A 25,633-nucleotide genomic window follows, 5' to 3' on the forward strand; every position below is an offset into this window, starting at 1 on the left:
ACAAATGAAGACATGTGTTGGAAAAGGAGAAGGAGGAGGAGGAGGTTGGTTTCTATATGCCGAGTTTCTTTACCACTTAAGGAAGAATCAAATTGGCTTACAATCACCTTCCCTTCCCCTTCCCACAACAGACACCCTGTGAGGCATGTGGGGCTGAGAGAGTGTGACTTGCACAAGGTCACCCAACTGGCTTCATGTGGAAGAGTAGGGAAACCAACCTGGGTCACCAGATTAGAGTCCACTGCTCCAAACCACTGTTCTTAACCACTACACCAAGCTGAGTCCCAGTTACATGTGCACTGGTCATGTTTATTTACTTTATTTATAGTCTGCCTTCCCCCCCCCCCCCCAGAGACTCAAGGTGGATGACAAGATTGCTTTTCTGAGTCTCGTGTGAATATCTTTGCCCACTCTGAACAGAACATCTTTTCAGGCACGATGCAGAACTCACTGCAACTTGGCTCAACACAGGATCCAAACGCAGCAATCTTACCCCAAATCAAAATTGTGAGTTTTTCAGACCAAACTACAGTTGCGACTAAACATCTAGTTCTTCAAAAACAGAAGGGCACAGAGTCATCTCCACAAGCTGAAGCAAAGCCGGAAGGCAGGCTTGAAATTAACAGGCAAGATGCGGGTGAGATATATGTCCGTTTCCGGTTAGCCTTCCGGGAAACGGACGCTATGTGACACCAGACAGACGGTGCTTACGGCCTGCTGGGCCTCTCCTTTCCTCTGATTTCTCTCCCTTCTTTCTCAGGTTGGAAATAATGGGCAAGGCGGGCACGGGCCTCTCTGTTTTTGTAAACTAATACTGAAGGCTTAATAAATCTTCCCAAATCCTGCTCCTAGTGCTGCTTTTCTAATACTACTTTTCTGCTTTGATGATACCACTTTCTGCATTGTTTAACATAACACATCTAATACTTTTCTACATCCTTTCTAATTTTTTGTAAACCAAGTCCTACCATATTGCTTATTAGACTTCTCATGCTATTTGACTGCATTCTCTTGCTCTGCATAATCCGCCTTGGGTCTCAGTAAAAAATGGTGGACGACAAAGTAAATAGAAAAGCATCATTAAAATTTAAAGAACTGCTAAAAAAAATGTTTCAGGATGTCTACCACATGAAGCCTTGTTATCACAACCATGAGATCTAGAATCTTTTTTTTTAATCAACCCTTTGAGAGAATGCCTTTTTAAAAAGCAACAAGACAAAGTCACAGGAGTTGGCAACCCCAAAAATTTAAATTATGGTATGCATGTAGTTAGAGACATAATTAGCTGCATAACTCAAGCGTGCCAGCGCTGCCTGACAGACTTTGCCACGTCTAAGCAGACCTTCTCCAGCACAGAGCATCCATCATTCCTTATCAGGAAAGCAAGCCTGGAAATGGTGGCAGCACAACCAACTATTAATTCTATGAAATGCAATTTTCAAGCCACATTTTAACGTGCTACTTACAGAAGGACTCTCTCTGTACTCCTAGCGTCTCTCAATCTCATCCTTGTTATTTTATGCATGGCTTTAAAAATATATTAAAATGAACCCAGTAGCTTTGAAGGCAAAAAGGGGAAACAGCTATGTGAGACTTAGAACCTGAGAAATAACCAGCTGGAATGGTACCTTCAAAAGAGCCCAAAAGCAGCACCCAGAGCCCCACAAGAATTTGCAAGCCTCTTTCCATCTCCTCCCTTAAGCCAGGGGTCCCCATGGGCACCTGCCCAGATGTACCTTGGCACCCACCAACACCTTCCCTGGTGCCCAACAAGTGTTTTAGAAAATGGGCAGAGCCAGGTGGGGCTTGCTGATAGACCTTTGGAGATTTGGTTGGCTGCACAGATTTCTAAAAAAGTTTTGGCAGCAGCTGCCGCCGCAGCAAAACAATCTCCACTGTGTAACTATCGATACACCTCCAAGGAGTGAGTTTCTATTTTATGACTCATAGATAGGAATGAATGAATGAATGAATGAATGAATGAATGAATGAAGGAAGGAAGGAAGGAAGGAAGGAAGGAAGGAAGGAAGGAAGGAAGGAAGGAAGGAAGGAAGGAAGGAAGGAAGGAAGGAAGGAAAGAGAAGAAGGAGGAGGAGGAGGAGGAGGAGGAGAAAGAGGAGGAGGAGGAGGAGGTTTTTATATGCCGACCTTCTCCACCACTTAAGGAAGAATCAAAGTGGCTTACAATCACCTTCCCCTCCCCACAACAGACATTCTGTGAGGTAGGTGAGGCTGAGAGAGCTCTAAGAGAGCTGTGACTAGCCCAAGGTCACCCAGCTGGCTTCGTGGAGGAATGGGGAAACCAATCCAGATTACCAGATTAGCCTCCACTGCTCGTGTGGAGGAGTGGGGAATCAAACCCGGTTCTCCAGATCAGAGTCCACTACTCCAAACCACTGCTCTTAACCACTACACCACACTGGTTTTCAATTAAATATGGTTTTCAATTAAATGTTTTAAATTTGATAACTATATTGTATATCTATATCTACATTATCTATATTGATATCTATATGATATGTATTGTAAATTGTTGTTGGAAGCCACCCAGAACCCGGCCTGGCCGGGGGAGGGCGGCGTATAAATGGAATAAAATAAAGGAAGGGAAGGGAGCCCCGTGGGGACCTCATACTGCAAGACCTGAGCAAGGCTGTTACCCATAGGGTGTTCTGGACGACATTAATACATGGGGTCGCTGTGAGACGGAAGCGACTTGACGGCATTTAACACGCACACAGTTAATCCTTAATTAATTGGTGTCCTTAATTAAGTACTTAAGTAAGAAAATTCTGGCGAGGGAACCACTGCGAAGTCAAGACCTTTTGAGAGCATAACGGAACCCATTTTCCAATCATTTTGGGCACCAGGACATTTCCACTCTGTGTGAAAACAATCCACATGTTAGCCATTCCAATACCAACAACTGCTTTGGAGCGGTAGACTCTGATTTGGAGAACCGGGTTTGATTCCCCACTCCTCCACATGAGCAGCGGAGGCTAATCTGGTGAACTGGGTTGGTTTCCCCACTCCTACACACGAAGCCAGCTGGGTGACCTTGGGCTAGTCACAGTCTGTTGAGGGGAAGGGAGGGGAAGGGAGGGGAAGGGAAGGCGATTGTAAGCCTGTTTGATTCTCCCTCAAGTGGTAGAGAAAGTCGGCATATAAAAACCAACTCTTCTTCCTTGGTATATGCTTGCTAACTTGGCTGGAGGCAAACACCGCCGATGGAGCATTTTAATGGAATTTTCTCAAAAGCTGACACTCACTGAAAAGGATAAAAGAACAGAGAAAAGAAAATGCCACACCTTACTGTCTAAGTCATGCTCTACTGCCTCGTGACATTTTTAACACAGCTCTGACCAGAACCCCATGTATACCTACACAGCAGCTTATCATAAACGGATGATGAACAGTTACTTCCTGAAGTTCTGAGAGCCTCAAAGGGGGTTCCCTCTCAATTTAATTATATACTGCCATTCCATTTGTTTTTTTCCTAAGTTATACATACTAGAGTGTTTTGAAATACACAAATCAGCTTTGGTACTCATCACATTTTTATAGCGTTAATTCTATCTAAAAGAGGCAAGATCAAAGTTTCCCAAAGTGTCCTTGATTTTTTTCAACACCGGGCCATAATTACCTGCAAACATTCTTTCTTTACACAAAGACATGTGAATACCTAAGCTCTTAACCGTGCCTACAGTACATTTTATTTGTGTAAGCCAGCTGCCAAAGACTAACTCTGAAGGTTCAACATTTACTACCAGCATTTCAGCCTTCTGGAATTATTCATGCTTGATTTACAGAGCAATCCTGAAAGGGGTGGTGGTGGTAAAGGGGTTTGGAACCACCGTGACCCCTACGCCGGCATTAGTGCTACTTGTGTTGGCTAAAGTGGCACTAAAGCCAGCACAGGGCCATTTAGGCCATCACTGGGGAACTGCACAGCACTGGGGAACTCCACGCATGGGCGCTGGCACAGCCATGGCGGCAGCATTTCCCCAGTGCAAGGGCTCACATTGGCGCCAAAGGGGGTGTTCCTGGGGCGGGGCAGGGCTGAGGAGGAGGAGAAGAAGAGTTGGTTTTTATATATCAACTTTCTCTACCACTTAAGGAAGACTCAAACTGGCTTGCAATCACCTTCCCTTCCCTTCCCCACAACAGACACCCTGTGAGATAGGTGGGGCTGAGAGAGTGTGACTAGCCCAAGGTCACCCAGCTGGCTTCGTGTGTAGGAGCGGGGAAACAAATCCAGTTAATCAGATTAGCCTCAGCCGCTCATGTGGAGGAGTGGGGAATCAAACCCAGTTCTCCAGATCAGAGTCCACTGCTCCAATCCACAGCTCTTAATCACTTCGCCACGCTGGCTCTTTAGTCAGCTCCCTGAGCCCTTTTGCTCCAGTAATGGCCCTTTTGCCAATGCAAACTTGTGCCTGCAAAAAGGGAGGTGTAGCTCCATGAAACTGAATGAAGCAATTTTGTCAGGACTGGGGCAAAAAACATTTTCAGCTTGGTGCACTGAGGCAGCCAGCTACTCAGGAGGTGGCACAGCAGCGCCATCCCTGGGCCTGCCCCAACCCCTTTAGGATTGCTCTGCTAATTATGCTTTCTTTTAATCAACATGCAGTGCTAGCTTTCGTTTCTTCTTATTAGCTGATTATTTTTTTTTGTGGACTGCCGGGGAGCCAGTGTGATGTAGTGGTTAAGAGTAGTGGTTTGGAGCAGTGGACTCCGATCTGGAGAACCAGGTTTGATTCCCCACTCCTCCAAATGAGCGGCGGACGCTAATCTGGTGAACCGGAGTTGTTTCCCCACTCCTATACCTGAGGGGTGAGGCTAATCTGGTGAACTGGATGTGTTTCCCCATTCCTCCACACGAAGCCAGCTGGTGACCTTGAGCTAGTCACACTCTCTCAGCCCCACCGACCTCACAGGGTGTCTGTTGTCGGGAGGGGAAGGGAAGGTGATTGATTCCTCCTTCAGTGGTAAAGAAAGTCCGCATATAAAAATCAACTATTCTTCTAGGCTGAAGGCATAAGCAAATCAATCCTGGTAATCAACTGCTTGTAGGGACATAAACCACAATTTTGAGTTGCCGAGCATACACATGCCAGGCAGATACAGCTGCATCCTAAAGAAGGTAAACAAGAAAAGCCAGATACATACGGATGCAAAAGTCTCCACTTTCATAATATCCTGGGCAGCACTGGGAACGCCGGCGATACATGGTTCTGAGCCCCCTCCGATACGCCGTTTTATAGCTTATTCTAAATTGCAAAATGGGGGGAAAAAACACATTGCAAATCAATGCCTATGGTTAGAATTGTATTTGTGTTATGTTAACTGCAAGCTAGGCATGATCGACAGTTTAAAACGGGCAACAGCTTTTGTTATTAAAAGATGCACAAAACAAAGCTGTGAATAAATGTCTGTATTAAAAAAATACAAATGGTGAGTCATTAATGCAACTCCTGAACAGCTTTCACTGCAGTGGTAAGAGAGTCTTTCTGGTCTTTCGGAGAATATTGCCAAGGGATGTTTGTACGAAAGACAGCATGAATGTGCAGAGAGCTTGAAAATAAATCCTTTATCTATAAAAACTGAGATCGGTAGTGTTAACTAACATGTTGCACAAGAAACCACTATATTCTTTCTCATTATATTCCCACATTCAGCGGCAGTCACCCCAAGATATCCCCTAATTAAAGGCGGAGAACTTGTGTTAAGATTGATTTCATTCCATTTAGCTTAGACAGGGAGGTTAACAAAAGAAAATGGTTCGGCAGCAGGAAAAGGAAGCAGAAAAATGTACAGGTACCCCTCTGACCTCTATGTGAAACTAAAACACAAACGTTTATTGCAAATTCAAGGAAGGAAGTTTGCCATTGTTTCTTTTTCTTTATCCTCTCCTCTTATGACAAACAGTTCCAACAATAGAACAATGATGACAACAACAACAAGAATAACAATAATAATAACAATAAATACGCCTATGACAACCAGGGCATCAGGTTGCTCGGATCTATCTGTTAGATTTGACTACATGGGCAAAAACTTGGCAACTGCCAGAGTGGTATTATGATCCAACCAAAAGGGCCTGCAGTTTACAATGGGCTGGAATGCTGTCACTTTGAGGCCTATCTAAGGATATTTTATTAAGCATGGAGAAAAGAAAATCTATATCAGTTATTAAGAGCGATACAATTTTTTTTAATTATTCCAGCTCTACAATGCATGCTTGAAGAGTATGCTCTACTTGATTCTTAGGTATCCTTCCTCCACTGCGAACTCCACCACATTTCAGTAATTTAACAGTCCCAGGTTTCCGAAGAGCATTTATGCTTGCTTGTTCAAACACCGCGCCTTCAGCAGTGCTAAATGGAAGATTTGGAAATTTACTCTACCCTGAAAGACTTTGCTCATGTAATATGAAGAAAACTGATACGCTTTCTCACATGATGTTGGTGTGTCCCCACTTCAAACTCCAATGAGATCAATGGATCACTCCTATTTTAATGAAATTACCTGCCACCGTAACAGATGATAAAATAGTCCCCTTTTGCTGGTGGATAGAGATCCAAGTCTAACATTGGCGGTGGCCAAGTGTCTCTCCACCATATTTTCCTTAAAGAAATAGAATTTTTTTTAAAAAAATCTCCCTATTAACTGCTCAAGACCAGTGGGTCATGGGAGCTTGGAATGAAAAACGAAAGGGCTAGAATGCTAACCAGATCTTTTTGAAAGGGAGAGACAAACATAGTTCTTTTTAAAATTATTTTATTAATAAAAATGGACTGTCAACAGTAGATATATACATAAACAAAAACAAATAGTCACATAATCACATAAAGTCACATCAAATACTTTACAACCCTGCAGCCGTAGCCCCTTCTCACTTAACCAAAATTATATCTTGTTATAATAAGAATACCGAGAGACCAACTTATAGTAGTGTTACATCGGGGCAAAGAAAGCCATTTAATGAGGAAAGGAGCCAAATTGGTGTATTTTAATCTTACGACTTCTAATGGTTTTATATATATTTTAAGTTGTTGTAATATTGTATTGATTGTAAAGGCCTACGGCCATGCACAATAAACATGACTGACTGACGAGTAGCGTAATATGATAACTGCAGCTAGAATGGTCTTTGCTAGGCAGAGGAACCAGAAAACTTCCCCTAAGATACATGACTGGTTGTCAATAATAAAAGAGGCGTATATTTTAGTGAAGCTAACCGCTTACCAAAAAAATAATGATATTAATAGTGTAGAGATGTTATGGACAAGAACCATTCAAAGAATAGACAATCATAGTTCTATACCTATGAAATTTTGGACAATCCAACAGACGACGGAGCAACATGTCAAAGGCTCCCTGTCGCACAGCTACAAAGTCTATCTGCAAAAGGAATCCTCCCAAAGCGGCCAAAAAGTTGGGACTGAGTTAAGGCAAGCTAACATAAAGAGTTGTCGGTATTTGGGAACTGTCAAGTATTTGGGAACTGTCAAGATCAACTGGGCTGGAGTTTGGATACGCCAATCCCAAATAAAGAGGAGAACAAACTCTACGGGTCCGGATTCTGGTACTGAGCTCATCTAAAGCATAGTTTCAAAAAATAGTCATTGCTTCAAAAAATGCAATAACGTTTCTCTAGTGAATTGCTTAGATTTTTTGTCATATATAGTTTTGGCCATTGTACGGTTTTTTGTTACCAATTTCTGCATTCAGCATAGGGTTATTTTTGTATTTAGTTTCAAAAAATAGTCATTGCTTCAGAAAACGCAGCAACATTTCTCCCGTGAATTAAAAAAACCTCTTTCAGTCTCTTTAATTTTACAGGAGGGCTCTAACATAGAGAGACCTATATTTATCCTCCACATCTCAAGAACGTCATTTGGTTAGTAATGACTTGGAAAGAATCTTTACGACGTTGTAATGGATAACAAATAAGGACATGTGGATTGGATCGAGGAAGCTGTATCCTGCAAGGCGAAACGGGAAAGCTATCTAGAATTCCCGTCTCATACTCTTTGTAGCCTTGGTGGACTCACCAGCCTTGATGGTGTTATTTGAGCCATTGATACACCAGTATATATACAGAAGAAGAATTCATATCACACATTGGGACTATTTTATGGACAATTTGGAAACCATCTTGTATACATTGTACTTACCTGTGGATCCTATTGTGCATAATTGTTATATAAATTTCTGAAAATATTGATATATAATAATTGCTTGATTTTTTGTTATATATAGTTTTGGCCATTGTGCTGCTTTTTTGTTACCAATTTCTGCATTCAGCATAGGGTTATTTTTGTATTTAGTTTCAAAAAATAGTCATTGCTTCAAAAAATGCAGTAACGTTTCTCCTGTGAGTTAAAAAAAAACCACTTCCAGCCTCTTTAATTTTACAGGAGGGCTCTAACACAGAGAGACCTATATTTATCCTCCGCATCTCAAGAACGTCAGCAGGGCTTAGACAAAAAAGGTGGCGGAACGAAGATAAAAAGGCAGAACTCGGCCTGAAACGTCTCCTGATTGCCACTTACCTGTGTCGAGTGCACTTGAACCAGTTCAGGATATCTGTACATCTCGTGTAATAGATCTGATCAAAAGGGTGCGCGTACGATTCCTGAACAGTCACGGCGTAGCTAGGGACAGCAAAATGAGAAAGGAAATAAGCATGAATTATTGTTCTGCAAAAGGCTGGTGTCTCTCCCTCCCGAGTCCACACAGGTAAATGCTCCAAGCCATGGCCGACACAGGTACAGTGAACAACCATGGTGGGGTTTCCCAACCAGTTGAATACTGAATACCTCAAAATTGAGCTTACGGCAATGATATGGAAATAAAAGAATCCTTCCCTTATAACAGATCAGTATCAAGAGATATGGACTGCGTAATTTTTTGACTTAGCTGAGCTTTGCTTTGCTGGGAAAGGGCGGGGTATAAATCAAACCAAATTTAAAATAAAAATAAATGAGTGGGACTGGGACAGTTTCAATCAAGTAGATTTGGATAAAAAAGGCTTAGTTTAGTTGGACAGTAGCACATGTAGTATTCTGACTCCGTACTAGCCTATACAATGTTTTCTTTGTGATAAAAATATCTACAAATTTTAGTGCACTCCCTCCAAAGCAGGGGCAGGGGTTGATTTTCCTTTCCCTAGATTGAACAGCCACTAGTTATCCATCAACCACTTCACACTTTAAAAGGGGGAAATGAAATTTAATTTTTCCTTGACACTATAAAGAGAAACGTTGCCACATCTCTCACGTGATTGAAGCAGGGGTTGATTCGTGGTGGAAAGAGATGACTCTCCAGAAAGCCCTGGGGACAATTTTCTGGAGTAGACCCTGCCTCAACAGAAGCCGTGTGAAAACTCTTTGGAAGCATGATCTCACCAGAGACAAATGGATCACAGTATACGTTCAGAGGTGGGGACCTGCCCTAAAGCAAGAGTTAAGCTAAGCTATTGGCTGATACCGATCCAAATGTAACCCTCGCAGTGGCAGAATTTTTATCTATGTTTTTTAATTATACTCCCTTTTAACTGTACTCCTCAGATATTGTATTTCTGAATGTTTGGTTATTTCTGTATTACTGAATTTATTGAATTTATTTTGCTCATGACCTGTTGGTCCACAAGCATAAAGAACAGAATAAAGGAATAAAAGGTGGGAAGGGTGTTGCAAAGAAGGGAGTCAGGGTGCAAAAGTACAATGCAAAATGTAATCAGGATCTCCATTCCTGCTTGTATCTGCCAAAGGGAAGCTTTGACTCTTGAAAGCAAATACACTGAAAATCTTGTTGGGTCTCCAAGGTGCAACTAGGCTGCAGGCCAACACAGCCAAGCCTCTGAAACCAACCCAATTAGGGTATGCATTAAAAAGATACCTTTTGCAAACAGACCAAAATTTTCAAAATTGCTGATTGAAGCTTCCTGCCTTGAAGAAAACCTCTCCAAAACTTTTATGCTATTAAATAAAATCCTATCACATATTTTTCCTCCTGGGACTATTTGGTTTTGTACTTGTGTACAAAAGAGTGCTAATTAAAAGTACATATTAACATAATACTGTCGCACTTCCCAGCGTGGCAGGATCCTGCGTTCCATTTGCATGATGAAGGAGCATGGTTCTAAATGACGTGCGCGCCCGTCAAATGCAGCTTTTTTATTATTATTAAAAACAGGGGAGGGAAACGGTCTCTGGGGTTTGCTCTGTCAGCTTTGTTCATTTTTAAACAGAAACCATTTTAATCCGAAATAATTTGTAGCAGAAATTAACCAGTAATTGAGAATCATAAATTGTGCTCAGCAACTTGGCATTTCTTTCGCTTTAAAATTTGCTTCTGGAAAATCTCAGGCGTTTTTTGAACAGCAGGTCAGTAACACAGTCAGGACTGGGAAGTTTCAACTGAAGAACAGAAAACAAAGTAAAAGAGCCACGGTTTAAGAAGAATTTGGCACGACCTTGGCAACCCTGGCCACTTATGCAGGGCTGTTTCCCTCGCGGTCATCCCGCTGACTGCTTCGGGGCTTCCTTTTGATTATGCATGCCTTTCCCTACCGTCAGAGGTCGCCTCGCTCTCCCTGCGCATTTCCGCGCATTTTGCCCATATTTTCCGGATGCTGTTTTAGCAAGAATCCTGAAAACGCGGGCAAAACACGCAGAAATGCATGGAGAGAGCGAAGTGACCTCCCCAATGGGGACTCAAAGTGGCTTACATTGTTCTCCTCTACACTATTGTATCCTCACAACAACCCTGTGAGGTAGGTCAGACTGAGGGTGCGTGACTAGACCAAGGTCCTCCACCAAGCTTCCATATAGGGTTGCCAGTTCTTCAGTGGCAACAGGGGAGAAATTACACGGCATGGAGACTGACAAAATCAGCATTGCTTGGCACGGAAATGTCCCTTCAGGGTCTCTGCCAGGAAGTGATATCACAATCTTGACAGATGCCGATTTCCACCTCCCTCTTTTTCCCTTGCCACAACAGTTATCATCGGCAGGGGATTGCCCAACAACAGAAGGCAAAGGGCTTTCCTACTTCCATGGCAGAGGAATTCAAACCCGGGTCTCCCAGATCCAGTCTGGGAGCTGCACCAACTTCTGCTTCCTTCCTCTTGCAGGGCCTTAAACCTGGGCATAGCTGTGGACACTAAAGGGCTTTGAATACTTGGTCCTTACTCCACCTAGGGGATCTGTCAGGCTGCAGTACTTCATTGCGTTTCTTTCATAAGGAACTTCACTCCAGACGTAGTCGCAAGTTTAAAAGTTTTATTAAGAAAGCCAGCGAGTTCAGTCAGTCCATAGAAACATAAGGCTAGAATACAGACATGGGGAAACACCGGTACATTTATAGGGTACATACAATAGGATTGATTAGGTTCATGGCATAATACAAAAGGACGAGGTGCGGCAGAGTTGTCTTGATGGCTCAGATACAAGGAAACAATACGGTGGGTAACTGCCGGTAGCTACTCATTGAAAAACCCATACATGAAACCAACGCATGAAATAGCTAGGTGATTTCCAGGGCTCCCAGGCATTGTTCCGCGGGACCTGGTAACACACTAACGATTAGCCAGGCAGGTCTCCATTGAGGTATAGATGCCAGGGTGGGGAGTGGCAGAGGCAGAAAGCCCGAAAGCCTTAGCTGACAGGATCCTAGTGCAGCCCAGGATGTGTTTGATTGCACTCTTAGAGCAGGGGTGTCAAACATACGGCCAGCGAGCCGGATCCGGCCCTTTGAGAGCTCTTATCCGGCCCACCAGCAGTCCGAGGCAGCCCCCTCCCCACTCTCGATCTGAGCTGCCGAAGCATGGCCCGGCCAGACTAAGCAACATTTATGTCATATCCGGCCCTCATAACAGATGAGTTCGCACCCCCGTTTTAGGGTTTCCCCCCATTTCATTATTAAAATAGTAGTTTGCTTATTTAAAATAATTCAACTATATTTTGGGGTTGAGGGGGGGAGCTGCTTTGGGTCCCTTTTGAGGAGAAAACCGAGACAAAATTGCCTCCACTAACAAGTTAATTAAGTCAACTGTCTCCGGGCACAGCCGCATTTGACACGATGTTTAATAGTTACCCGCATGGCACATTTCGATCGATCGCTCCTTGTCAAGCGCAAAATTATTTTCTTCAAGGTTCACACTCCCACACTTTCCAAAGAAACTGCCTATATCTGGACTCTGTCACCTCATAGGTCTGACTGAAAAGATGTCCGGGGAGGTATCCTTTTCCCAGAGTTAGGGTGAAAGCACCTTTTTTTTGGTGGTAGGATCACGGGAAACGTTTTCATTTGGCCCAGTGAGTTTCTTTAATGCAATTTATGCCAAAATTGGTGCACAAACAACACTGAACAGCAGCACGACCTCAGCACCACGAGGAGGAGGAGGATGAAGAGGAGGAGGAGGAAGAAGAAGAATTGGTTTTTTTATATGCCGACTTTCTCTACCACTTAAGGAAGACTCAAATTGGCTTACAATCACCTTCCCCTCCCCACAACAGACACCCTGTGAGGTAGGTGGGGCTGAGAGCTGTGGAGCTAAAAGAGCTGTGACTAGCCCAAGGTCACCCAGCTGGCTTCATGTGGGGGAATGGGGAATCAAACCCAGTTCTCCAGATCAGAATCCACCGCTCCAAACCACCGCTCTAAACCACTACACCACCTGTCAGGGAAGTCAAAATCGAGATTTATCCAGCTGAAGCAGCAGGGTCGAGATTTATTGGGGAGATGGTGCCTTTGTAGGTTTAGTGCAGGGCTCCCCAATGTGGTGCCCGTGGAGCTCACGTTTTCAGAAATTGGGTGGGACCAGTGGGGCTCCTGCCCATCAGGGCATTTGGATTGGCCGAGCAGATCAAAATAAAATTGTTTTAGCGGCAGCTGCCACTATAGTGTTGGTTTTATTCTCTCTCGCCCTCTTCTTTCCCAGTATATATTTTTAAATTACGAATTTTCTTCACTGCACTTCAACTTTTCTCGGGGGGGGGCATGTAGCACTCCCACTGTGGCCATTTTATGGCTGTGCCCATCACCCGGTGTCGGAATTCCAAAGGTGCCCATGGACTCAAAAAAGTGGGGGACCCCCGAATTAGTAGAAGAACTGCACTTTTATGTCGTGCCAACCAGTCTATTCAAGCATGGGTGCAGGATTTTACGCTAAAATGTTGCTTGGAGTACCAAGTCCGAGGGCAAGCTTTCCTGCAAAGCGACAGGTTCCCTGAACTGGACACTTTTTTCTTCCTGCTTTGTATAAGAAGTCCTCTCATTGGGAGAAAAAAAAATCAAAACAGGACAAATTTAGACCACACTCTTTATTAACCTTAAAAAAAAAAACAAGACCCAGCCATCCTGATTATTATTTTATGATCCTGTTTGCTTCCTTTGACCTCTCCCTAACTCAATCTTTTGTGCTTGATTTATTACCCCCTAAGTATCACAGTCATCTTGGCCAGGGCAACCAATCAATTCTGGTATTTAATTTTTGTTTCTCCTTGATTGGGTCTCTGGGTTGCTGACTTCCTTCACACAAAATCAATATTGCATTCCCGGCCTTGATGTCCGCTGTTTTGCTTTGCTGTGTGGCTGCAAACCGGGCCCTTCCGCAGCTCAGTTTCCATCCACGTCTCACCTATCAGCTTGCTTACTCCGTGATCTACATCCTTAAAATAAATAATAAATCTGCATATAATGAAGTTCAGAATGCCACTAAGAGCTATTCCCTAATGCTTAAGATATATTTATGCTCACTACAGAATAAGCTGGAAGTCTATTTTTGAGAGTCCTTGGATGGGAAGTAGGGTTGCCAACTCTGGGCTGGGAAATTCCTGGAGATCTGGAGGCAGAGCATGAGAAAGGCAGAGTTTGGGGAAGGGGGAAGCTCAGCAGGGATGTGATGCCATAGAGTCTACCCTCCAAAGTAGACTCCATTTTCTCCAGGGGAACTGATCTCTGTGGTCTGGAGATTATCTGTAATTCCAGGAGATTCCCCAGGCCCCACCTGGAGACTGGCACCCCTAACAGATGGCTGGCATATAACTTCAGCTGTGAAGTGGAGGCTTTGAGGGAACCAACCCCAGATATCTTTGTTTGGAGGTGGGAAGGCAACCGTTCCATTTGCTTCCCATTGGAAGTTATAGTCACACCAGCAAACACAAAACGGGAGGCTTCCAGCTCATAAGAAAATCCCTGCTGGATCAGACCAAGGTCCATCAGTTCCACCAGTCTGTTCACTCAGTGGCCAACCAGGTGCCTCTAGGAAACCCACAAACAAGCCGACTGCAGCAGCACCATCCTGCCTGTGTTCCACAGCATCTAATATAATAGGCCTGCTCATAAGAACATAAGAACGGCCATGTGGGATCAGGCCAAGGCCCATCAAGTCCAGCAGTCTGTCCATGCAGTGGCCAACCAGGTGCCTCTAGGAAGCCCACAAACAAGACGAGTGCAGCAGTATTATCCTGTCTGTGTTCCACAGCACCTAATATATTCGGCATGCTCCTCTGATCCCGGAGAGAATAGGTATGCATCATGACTAGTATTTGTTTTGATTAGTAGCCTTGGTTAGCCCTATCCTCCATGAACATGTCCACTCCCCCCTTAAAGCCTTAGAACATAGGAAAGGCCCTGCTGGATCAGACCAAGGACCATCAAGTCCAGCAGTCTGTTCACACAGCGGCCAACCAGGTGCCCCTAGGAGGCCCACAAACAACACAACTGCAGCAGCATTGCCCTGCCTCTGTTCCACAGCTCCTCCAAAACTTATTTACGAAATTTATATCCTGCCTTTCTGCCTGATCAGTACCCCTAAACTAACTAATAATTAAAAGCAAAATATTATAAAAGTACATCCAGTTAAAACTAAAGCTAAAATACATCTATAAAACAGAAGGACAGCAACTGAAACGTAAGAAAAGATGGGGAGGGTCATTAAGGGAATGATTTTTTGACAGTTTTGGTTGGACTTCAGATGGAGAAGAAGAGATGGTTTTTATATGCCCACTTTCTCTACCACTTAAGGAAGAACCAAACTGGCTTACAATCACCTTCCCTTCCCCCCCATAGCAGATACCCTGTGAGGTTGGTGAGGCTGAGAGAACTGTGACTAGCCCAAGGTCACCGAGCTGGCTTCGTGTGTAGGAGTGGGAAAACAAATCCAGATCACCAGATTAGCCTCCGCCGCTCATTTGGAGGAGTGAGGAATCAAACCTGGTTCTCCAGATCAGAGTCCATTGCTCCAAACCACCGCTCTTAACCACTACACCACACTGGCTCTCATATGGTTTCTGTGATTCAACAAAATGGCAACTGACTGATCAAAACCTCCCAGAGAACATGTCATTATGGCAGCAATAAAGTTAAGCTTCTAGCCTGCTGGCATCTCCCCAAGGAACTCAGCAAGATGAAGCCTTTTATAGGGCCTGACAGATCCACTTTCCACCTTCCTATCTTCTTAAATCTTGCAACATTCCACCTCATGAAGAGTCCCATTGTACTCTTGAACATTGAACAACATTCTGTGTCATTTTGGTTGGTCCTAATAAAAGGCTGACAACGAGGAAATATAAAGTTGACAATGAGGAAACTGAAATTGTTGAAGACTTTCTATTCCTTGGCTCCACCATCAACCAAAAGGGAGACTGCAGCCAAGAAATCAGAAGGAGATTGAGGCTGGGAAGGGCAGCCATGAAGGAGCTAGAAAAGATTCTGAAGTGTAAGGATGTGTCACTGGCCACCAAGATCAAGTTAATTCATGCCATCGTATATGGCATGGGTATAAAAGCTGGACAATGAAGAAAGCTGATAGGAAGAAAGTAGATTCCTTTGAAATGTGGTGTTGGAGGAGAGTGTCACTGCCCCCACCCAAAATCAGTGGGTTATAGATCAAATCAAGCCTGAACTGACCCTAGAAGCTAAAATGACTAAACTGAAGCTGTCGTACTTTGGTCACATTATTGAGAAGACAAGAGTCAAAGACAGTCATGCTAGGAAAAGTGGAAGGCATCAGGAAAAGAGGAAGACCCAACAAGAGATGTATTATAGATGGATTCAGATGGGTTATAGATCAAATAAAGTGTGAACTGACCCTAGAAGCTAAAACGACTAAACTGAAGCTGTCGTACTTTGGTCACATTACTGAGAAGAAAAGAGTCAAAGACAGTCATGCTAGGAAAAGTGGAAGACAGCAGGAAAAGAGGAAGACCCAACAAGAGATGGATTTACTTTATTGGATTGACAGCCCTCAATTTGCAAGATCTGAGCAAGACTGTTAAAGATAGGACGTTTTGGAGGACACTGATTCATAGGGTCGCCATGAGTCAGAAGCAACTTAACGGCACTTAACACACATGATAAAAGGCAGTACATGGACATCATTCTTGTTTGGGAGTTTGGCATGGACCAATATGGCAGTCCCACCTTTTCTCCTTCAGGGAATGCAGGTGCGGGGCGTGGGGGGGAGAAGAAGTCTTCACCCACTACTGGAAGACATGACAGAAGCAGACAGAAGTGATAGAACTTAGATTTATCGCAACACAAGAGAAGAGCCTGATTTACCAACTGCTGGAAATGTATTCTTAGTTGGGATTTTTTTTAATCAGGTGCAAGTCCACACAAAGAAAAAATTGTGAATAGCGAGGACCATAGGCCGTGACAGGCGAGTCTAACTCAAAACATATACCAGATAAGCACAGCAGCCATTCACAAAAATAGCAAACGGCCTGACAATATCTCCCTAGCTGTGCTACACTAATTTAAAGCCTGAAGCGGGAGAGGAAACGTTCTCTGTTAAGCCCTAAACAAGCAGAATCAAATTTGCTGATAAATTGAGGTTTGCTAATTTCATGCTACAGTCTCCCTTTGACATTTATTTCATGTCAACAGCTGAGGGTCCCAGGAGAGAGAAGAGCCTTCCTTCCCAATGGTTTCTACAGGGTGACGCCTTTGAGGACATAAGTGAAAAATGTAACCATGAAAGCGGAGACCTTTTTTTACGGCTTAGCTCTTTAAGGTCGGCCCTAAAGACAAAGAAGTACACTTTCTGTCCTTTCCCTAGATTTAACAGCCACTAGCTATCCATCAACCACATCACACTTTTAAAAGGGGAAATAAAATTTATAAAGAGAAAAGTTGCCACATCTCTCACGCAATTGACCGATCTATTTGACAGCAGATAACGCAGCATCCACTTCTCACAAAGTGTCTTTAGCTGTTTTATCCAAGGAGTGATATATTTATTTCATGCAATATTATTTTGTGGGCGTGCTAAAACAGTGCGGGCTAGGAAGTCTATTTGATCGGGACAAAAAGGGCATTTAGTATGCTTTCTGCCAGGCTTCAGTGGCGGAAGGTGAGTTCTGGCCATCTTAGGGAGGAGTGAATCCTGGCTCTGGGACCTTGTCTCCACAGGCCTGGGTCTTTATTCAGTTGGAGGTCCAGGTGTCAACCAAAGACTGACTCTGGATTCCATATCAGGAATCTTTAAGGCTCTCTCACATGCCTTGAAGGAACTGGGTATGTTTAGCCTAGAGAGAAGACTGAGAAGTATATGATAACCATCTTCAAGTACTTGAAGGGCTGTCATATAGAGGAGGGTACCAAGTTGTTTTCTGTTGCCCCAGAAGGTCGGACCAGAACCAATGGGTTGAAATTAAATCAAAAGAGTTTTCCTCTAGGCATTAGGAAGAATTTTGTAACAGTTAGAGGGGTTCCTCAGTTGAACAGATTTCCTCGGGAGGTGGTGGGCTCTCCTTCCCTGGAGGTTTTTAAGAAGAGGTTAGATGGCCATCTGTCAGCAATGGTGATTATATGACCTTAGGCAGATCATGAGAGGGAGGGCACCTTGGCCTTCTTCTGGGCATGGAGTAGGGGTCACTGGGGTGTGTGGGGGGGGAGGTAGTTGTGAATTTCCTGCGTTGTGCAGGGGGTTGGACTATGATCCTGATGGTCCCTTCCAACTCTATGACCCCAATATTTTCTCTTTGGTTCATGGTAATAGTACAGTCTTTGGGGTGGAATTCACGAATGGCATGAGGGGAAAACAGTCAGCTGTGATTCTGCCAAGCAGAGAATGATTTTACGGTAGGTGCCTGAAAAAAATCACGTGAGGGTTTATTGATTTCTGAAGGGGCTGCCGCTTCTATGGCTACCTGGAAAGGCACATCCCGGCTCATCATAAGAAAGATCCTTCGTTATTTGTTATATTTTTTACTTTCATTTCCTAAAGTTAACTAGGAGGCAAGGCTCTGCCCAGCCCAACGGTGGGTAAGATTTCCCCAAAGTCTCTTGAATGTGGAACGAAAGAACATTTCCTGGTTATGACTGCTCACGCCTCCCAGGATACTCTATTTCTTGCTTTGTTAAGCTGCAGCAAAACTGTAATTACCTCTCAAGCGGTTGCATGCAAATTGAGCCATAGCTTGTAAGAAGCCTCAAAGCTAGAGGGGCAAAGGGGATTTGCAGCCTCCAGCCAGATACTTGCCATATTCTGCCCTGTGGACAAACTGGCCCAGGGATAGAAGTGAGATTCAGACGCACCTGCCAGGGGATGGCAAAGTCCTTGGGGGCCCATATGCCTCAAGCCTTCATCCAAGGGCTGCCAATTCCAGATTCCTGAAGATTTGGGGGTGGAGCCTGAGGAGGGCGTGGGTTGGGGAGGGGAGAGACCTCAGTGGGGTATAATGCCATAGAGTCCACCTTCCAAAGCAGCCATTTTCTCCAGGGGAACCGATCTCTATAGTTTGGAGATCAGCTGTACATTCAGGAGATCTCCAGGCCCCACCTGGAGGTTGGCAAACCTACCCAATTCATAGTTGTAACAACAACAACAACAATAATTGTATTATTATTATTATTATTAGAAGAGTTGATTTTATATGCCAACTTTCTCCACCACTTAAGGAAGAATCAAACTGGCTTACAATCACCTTCCCTTCCCCTCCCCACAACAGACACCCTGTGAGGGAAGTGGGGCTGAGAGAGCTCTAAGAGAACTGTGACTTGCCAAAGGTCACCCAGCTGGCTTCATGTGGAGGAGTGGGGAATCAAACCCGGTTCTCTAGATGAGAGTCCACTGCTCCAAACCACCGCTGTTAACCACTGCAACCCACTCTCCTCCTGGCCAAGACCAGGCTCACAGCGGCTAACAATCACTAGTGAAGTCGATGCCATTACATAAAATTCAAAAAAAACATATCACAGTTAAAGATCAGTAAAATTTAACAGTAAACCAATAAAACTCGATGTACCAATTGGCACAACTAACACACTGGGCCATAGTGAGCTGTGGGGGGGGACAGCAATCGCCCCCACCAAAAATGATGGAATAAAGTAATCAGGAAAGAGGTGGTCAGGGCGGCCAGCTATGATGATAAATAATGTTGCTGTCTTCAACCATAGGCCTGGTGGAACACCTCTTTCTTATCAATCAAATTTTATTTTGATACAATATCAGCTCTGAATAAAAATCAAAGTTAGGTTAAAACAATAAAAAATCGATGGTTCTGGGAAGGAAGATTTAAAGAAGAGGAGGAAAGATCTTCTGTGGGGAAAGGTTTTCAATCAGCAGTTTACGAATCCCACAAGGCCAGAGGCAAAATTTGGCTACTTGTGGTTATCTCCTGAGAGGAGTCTGCTAAGAGAAGGGAAACTTTAGCTTCTTCCGATGATAATATGGGGAGAATGTACTGCGATCTTATGTCGTTGTAGAAGGGACATTGCAGCAGAACATGTTCTATGGTTTCCACTTTCTCTGTTTTGCATGGGCATAGTCGTTGATGAAAGGGAGTACGGAGATACCTGCCTTCCAGGAGAGCTGAAGGTCATTGAAACACGCAAGAGCATCTCTGTCTTACAGGCCCTGCGGAAATGCATTAGGTCCCACAGGGCCCTGGTCTCATTATCTTTCTTCCCACATATACCCTACAGTCACGCAGGCAGGCTGCCCTCATACACCAAACCGGCTGGAAGTACCGTTGACCATGTGGTGCTAAGGGCAGCCGTTTTCTAGCAAAGTCTCATCTTGTCTTTCGCTGCGGGTTCCGTGCCCTGGAGTTCCCTTCTGGGTCCAGGGAGGGCACGTGCCATTGCTCAGTGACTGGCCCTTTCAGCCACTCAGACCCAAAAGGGCACCCATTCATGACCCCAAGTGTACTTTGGGAGCGGGCCAGTTAAGCGGAGAACATGACAGGCCGCCAGGCAGGACTGAAGCTGCGTTTCTTGCAGCAAGCACCACAGCGGAGAAAAAATTCAAGCGACGTCAAGCCAAGTTAGTCTGTTACAGGAAAGAAAAAGAAGTCTTGTGACACCAAAACTAAATTTAAGAAAATTCATCTGTTAGGCTTTAAGGCGCCCCAAGACTTCTTTTTGCTTTTTGAAGTGAAGAAACAAGCAAAAAGCAGACAAATGCCGAATCTGGGCACTCTGATTTCCACAACATAGAAAAGATCCTATAAAAATATCTCTCTTTCAGAACTTTATGCAGCGTCGTCAAATGCCAAGTGTGGCTTGTCCAGGTTTCATTTCCTAAAAATGGTCCCAACCCTTTCCCTATAGTCTGTTCTTCATGCTCGCGGACCAAAAGGTCACGAGCAAAACAAATTCAATAAATTCAATAATACAGAAATAACCAAACATGCAGACATACAACTGAGCAATACTGTTAAAAGGAATTATAATTAAAAACCATAGATAAAAATTCTGCCACGATGAGGGTTACATTTGGATCGGTATCAGCCAATAGCTTTGCAACTTAACTCTTGCTTTAGGGCAGGTCCCCACCTCTGAATGTCTATTGTGATCCATTTATCTCTGGCGAGATCATAATTTTTACAATCAACAACAACAAAAAGCCAAACATCGAAATTCTCCAATCCACAATCACAAAATCGCTGACAAAAGAGGACCCCCGAAAACCTGCCTGCTGACTCCCCCAATGGCAGTGCATTTAATCTGGTCTTGGAGAAAAGCACTCTGTATTTGGGAACCATGAAAAATTTGCAATAAGCAGGTAGAATCCTTGGAATGGGGAGGGCCAGATGGTACAAGGAGCATATACCCTGCTTGCTCTGCAGCCAGCACTCCATTTGTCAAGATCCCAAACTTTGATGAGCCTGTAACCACTTTTGAAATCTGAGAACAAGTAGTGGGCACGAGGAGGGGAAGCGGCATGGTATGGCCCGATCTCCTCAGCTCTTGGACGCTAAGCAGTGTCTGTGCTTAAATGGGAGACGGTCAAGGAAGGCTCTGCAGAGGCAGGCAACAGCAAGAAGAAGAGTTGGTTTTTATATGCCGACTTTCTCTACCACTTAAGGGAGAATCAAACTGGCTTACAATCACCTTCCCTTCCCCACAACAGATACCCTGTGAGGTAGATGGGGCTGAGAGAGCTGTGACTAGCCCAAGGTCACCAAGTTGGCCTTATGGGTAGGAGTGGGGAAAACCAATCTGGTTCACCAGATTAGCATCTGCTGCTCATGTAGAATCATAGAGTTGGAAGGGACCACCAGGGTCATCTAGTCCAACCCCATGCACGATGCAGGAAATGCACAACTACCTTCCCCCACCACTCCTACTCCAGGCCCAGAAGATGGCCAAGATGCCCCCCCCCCCATGATCTGCCTAAGGACTGGAGAAGTGGGGAATCAAACCTGCTTCTCCAGATTAGAGTCCACCACTCCAAACCACCACTCTTAACCACTACACCATGCCACCTCTGTTTCTCACGTGTCTTGAAAATCCTACGGAGTAACCAGAAGCCAGCTGCAATTTGATGACACTAATGCATGTATATAATGGGCATGGCCACAAAATGGTGGCCATGAGAGGTGGGACCAGTCGCAACGTGGATGAACATTCCTGGCCAAGGGTCACCCAACGGAGGCAGCTGTTTCTAAATGGGGGCTCCCTGTACACTCAAAGTGTCGCCTTTAGGATTCTTCTGAAGCACCTCCAGCTCCAAGGACGTCCAGGAATGCCCAGACTGATCTGAGAGTTTGGGGATGAAAAAAACAGATGCCAGAAAACACATCGGCAGGCACTAGCGCTTGTTAAGCGTGGTGTAGTGGTTAAGAGCGGTGGTTTGGAGTGGTGGAGTCTGATCTGGAGAACCAGGTTTGATTCCCCTCTCCTCCACATAAGCAGCGGAGGCTAATCTGGTGAACTGGGTTGGTTTCCCCATGCCTACACAAAAGCCAGCTGGGTGACCTTGCGCTAGTCACACACTCTCAGCCTCACCTACCTCACAGGGGGTCTGTTGTGGGGAGGGGAAGGGAAGGTGATTGTAAGCTGGTTTGATTCTGCCTTAAGTGGTAGAGAAAGTCAGCATATAAAAACCAACTCTTCTTCTTAACTTTGTGCTGCCTTGCCAAGCTGAGCAATTAGCCAATAGAAACCAATACCATTATACAAATGTGAGTCTATTTTATATACATTTATTAACGGTTACTCCATTACATATATAAGCTTTTATACAGATATTCTTACATAAATATATCAGCTTTTCACAAGGTTTCACGATTATTCCTTGTTTCACTTTTGCTTCCTCAGAAGTCTGTTGCTTTAAATTTCACAGGAGAATCTCAGCTGCTTTTGAAGTCTTATTGATTTTTACTCCTGTTCTCTTATTCTTATTCTTACTGATTCTTATTCCTATAAACGCGGTTTATAATGCAAGTTTATTTATCCTATATTAACTTATTTATTATACAAAGCAGCTAAGATTCTCCTGTGAAATTTAAAGCAAAAGTGAAACTGTGGGGGAAAATCATGAAACCTTGTCCAAAGCTGATGTATTTATGTTACAGTATCTGTATAAATGCTTATATATGTAATGGAGTAACCGTTAATGAATGTATATAAAATAAACTCACATTTGTATAGTGGTAATGGTTTCTATTGGTTTATGTTTAGGTACCACTCCCCTAGGGTTGCCAGGTCCCTCTTCGCCTCCAGCGGGAGCTTTCTGGGGTGGAGCCTGAGGAGGGCGGGGTTTGGTGAAGGGAGGGACTTCAATGCCATAGAGTCCAATTGCCAAAGCGGCCATTTTCTCCAGGTGAACTGATCTCTATTGGTTGGAGATCAGTTGTAATAACAGGAGATCTCCTGCTACCACTTGGAGGTTGGCAACCCTACACTCACCTCTTTATATATTGGAAGCCTGAGAAACTGGAATGGCACTAAATGAAACTTTGAAATTTAAAGCCCTACGTGGCTTGGGACCAGGCTATCTCAAGGACTGTTTTCTCCTACATGTCCCTGCCTGGGAATTAAGATCACAGGGAGAGGCCCTCCTGACAGTCCCATCAAACAAAGAAGCTCCTCTGGTGAGTACCCAAGACAGGGCCTTTTCAGGGGCAGCCCCATGATTAGGGAACAATTTCCCCAGGAAGGTGAGCCTGGCCCCCTCACTGTTAATTGTCAGGAGGCAGTTGAAGACAGTTTATTTAGGACTCCATTTGGTTAGGTTTAGTAGCAATCCTGAATAGTGATTTAAAATTTTAGTTTTTATGTTTTTAATGTATTTCAGTATTTGTAAGCTGCCCTGAGCTGTGGAAGGAAGACAGTAGGCTAATAAATGTTTTAAATAAAGAAATAACATTTATTTTTATGTTATTTAATAGTCCGCCTTTATCACTGGGACTCAAGGCAGATTATACAGAATAAATAAGTACAATCACCAGGGTGGAACAACCAATAGAAAATGCAACAGGATTTGATCTGAAGAAATGTGGATGCAGCCAGAGGTGAAGCAAATAAGAATCTCTTCCAGACAGCCAGGGAGGTAAGATTTTGCAACTTGAGAGAGAGTTCTCACATGCAGAAGAAAGAGGCAGTAAAATGAACAGCTGGAGGAGGAGAATTTCATGTTGGAATGCTCCCTGTTGCTGCAGATTTTAACATTACAGTACTGATTAGGATGTTTTGACACAGTAAGCCTGAGAGTATGCTTTTAGGTTCTTGTGTAAATATGCAAACGTGCTCAAAGCAGCTTACAATCAACGTCCCTTCCTCTCCCCACAACAGACACCTTGTGAGGTAGGTGAGGCTGAGAGAGTTCAGAGAGAACTGTGACTAGCTCAAGGTCACCCAGGAAGCTTCATGTGGAGGAGTGGGGAATCGAACCTGGTTCACCAGATCAGAGTCCACCACTCTTAACCACTACGCCACGCTGGCTGGGTGTTTTGCCCAGAATAAATCCCAGAAGAAATGGAACAGTGTTTGAAACATATATTATTTGGGATATTCGCAGGTGTCTTACATCAGGCCTTTAGAGAAAACAAATTAAATGGTTTAATAAAGTCACATGAGGCTCACCCAATTGTGTGAGGTTGACTTGAGAGGTTTGGGGGAGTTCAGCCATCGGAATCTTATCTTTTCTTCAAAGACGTGGCAAGAATTTTAGAAATTGCATTTCTTTTTAAGGCAGGCAAGGGAGGAGAAGGGATGACACATACACCTTTTTAACATAATGCTAGCAGTCTCTGTATGGCTGTGATTCTTGTCTTAATCTCTGTACATACTCTGTATGCATTGTTTCAAAGAGGAATTTTGGTTTCCATGTCCCTGTTTTAAGTAACGTCCTCCTATGAGTGGGATAAAACTCCCTTATGCTGCGTTACGATCATTCATCACAGCCTCCTCCCTACCTCATTTCTCCTGTACGCAAGCACCACATCTCAGTCATTTTTATCTCCCTTTTCAAAAGGCCCCCACCCACCCAACACAAGAAGTACTAGGCTAAGAATCTCTTAGCCAGCGTGGTGTAGTGGTTAAGAGTGGTGGTTTGGAGTGGTGGACGCTAATCTGGTGAACTGGATGTTTCCCCACTCCTACACATGAAACCTGCTGGATGATGTTGGGCTAGTCACAGTTCTCTGAGCTCTCTCAGCTCCACCTACCTCACAGGGTGTCTGTTGTCGGGAGAGGAAGGGAAAGGTGATTCTAAGCCGGTTTGATTCTTCCTTAAGTGGTAGAGAAAGTCAGCATATAAAAACCAACTCTTCTTCTTCTTAACTGTGGCTTATAGTTTTGTGGATTTACTTGTCAGGCTAAATTAACTCGTTCATCAGAAACAACACGGCCTAGAAATCTCGCCTCCAATGCCCCTCGGCAGGACACCCACAACCTGTTGCGTATTTGCGAGCTAACACTGCTCATAACACATTACCTTTCCCAGTGGCTGCAGACGTTGGGGTCGTCAGGGTTCAAGGAGATGGTGGTCTTCAGCAGGAGAGAGAGGGACAGGACTTTAAGGTTCCACCACAGAAGAAGGCAGAACAACATCTTCGGTTCTAGACAGAGAACAGAACTGTGTTAAAACCGAGAAGCTAATGCTTCCTGCCAGTGGGATATTTCAGAAAGTGGACAATCAAAAGTTAATCAAGATGGCATCTCATTTCCTTTCCAGACTTCACCCGGTAAGGCCACAATAGTTGAGCTTACCCTGGAATTCATGTGGGGAAATTCGACCACAATAGTTGAGCTTACGTTGGAAAACACGTGGGGAAATTCGGGACTTGGATGCACTGTTGGCAGTCTTGTGCAAAGTTACAGAAATTCTGGGACACAGTTATAATCACAAACAGAGAAAAAGAGTTATGGGGTATTTATTACCCCTGGA

At 44.2% G+C, this 25,633-nt stretch overlaps 1 protein-coding gene across 1 annotated transcript in view; it reads right to left on the bottom strand.

Moving 5' to 3' along the window:
• The window catches only part of MEGF11 (multiple EGF like domains 11), a 385,704-nt gene that overhangs the window by 353,728 nt on the left and 6,343 nt on the right, over positions 1–25,633 (bottom strand). The window contains exons 2-4 of the mRNA XM_056865833.1: positions 25,181–25,304; positions 8,556–8,657; positions 5,167–5,267 (exon numbers count right to left, since the gene is read on the bottom strand). Coding sequence (XP_056721811.1) covers positions 5,167–5,267; positions 8,556–8,657; positions 25,181–25,296 — 319 coding nt within the window. The 5' untranslated portion in view covers positions 25,297–25,304. The remainder of the gene's footprint in view (positions 1–5,166; positions 5,268–8,555; positions 8,658–25,180; positions 25,305–25,633) is intronic.

The sequence above is a fragment of the Euleptes europaea genome, chromosome 20 (assembly GCF_029931775.1).
Source record: "Euleptes europaea isolate rEulEur1 chromosome 20, rEulEur1.hap1, whole genome shotgun sequence".
NCBI lineage: Eukaryota > Metazoa > Chordata > Lepidosauria > Squamata > Sphaerodactylidae > Euleptes > Euleptes europaea.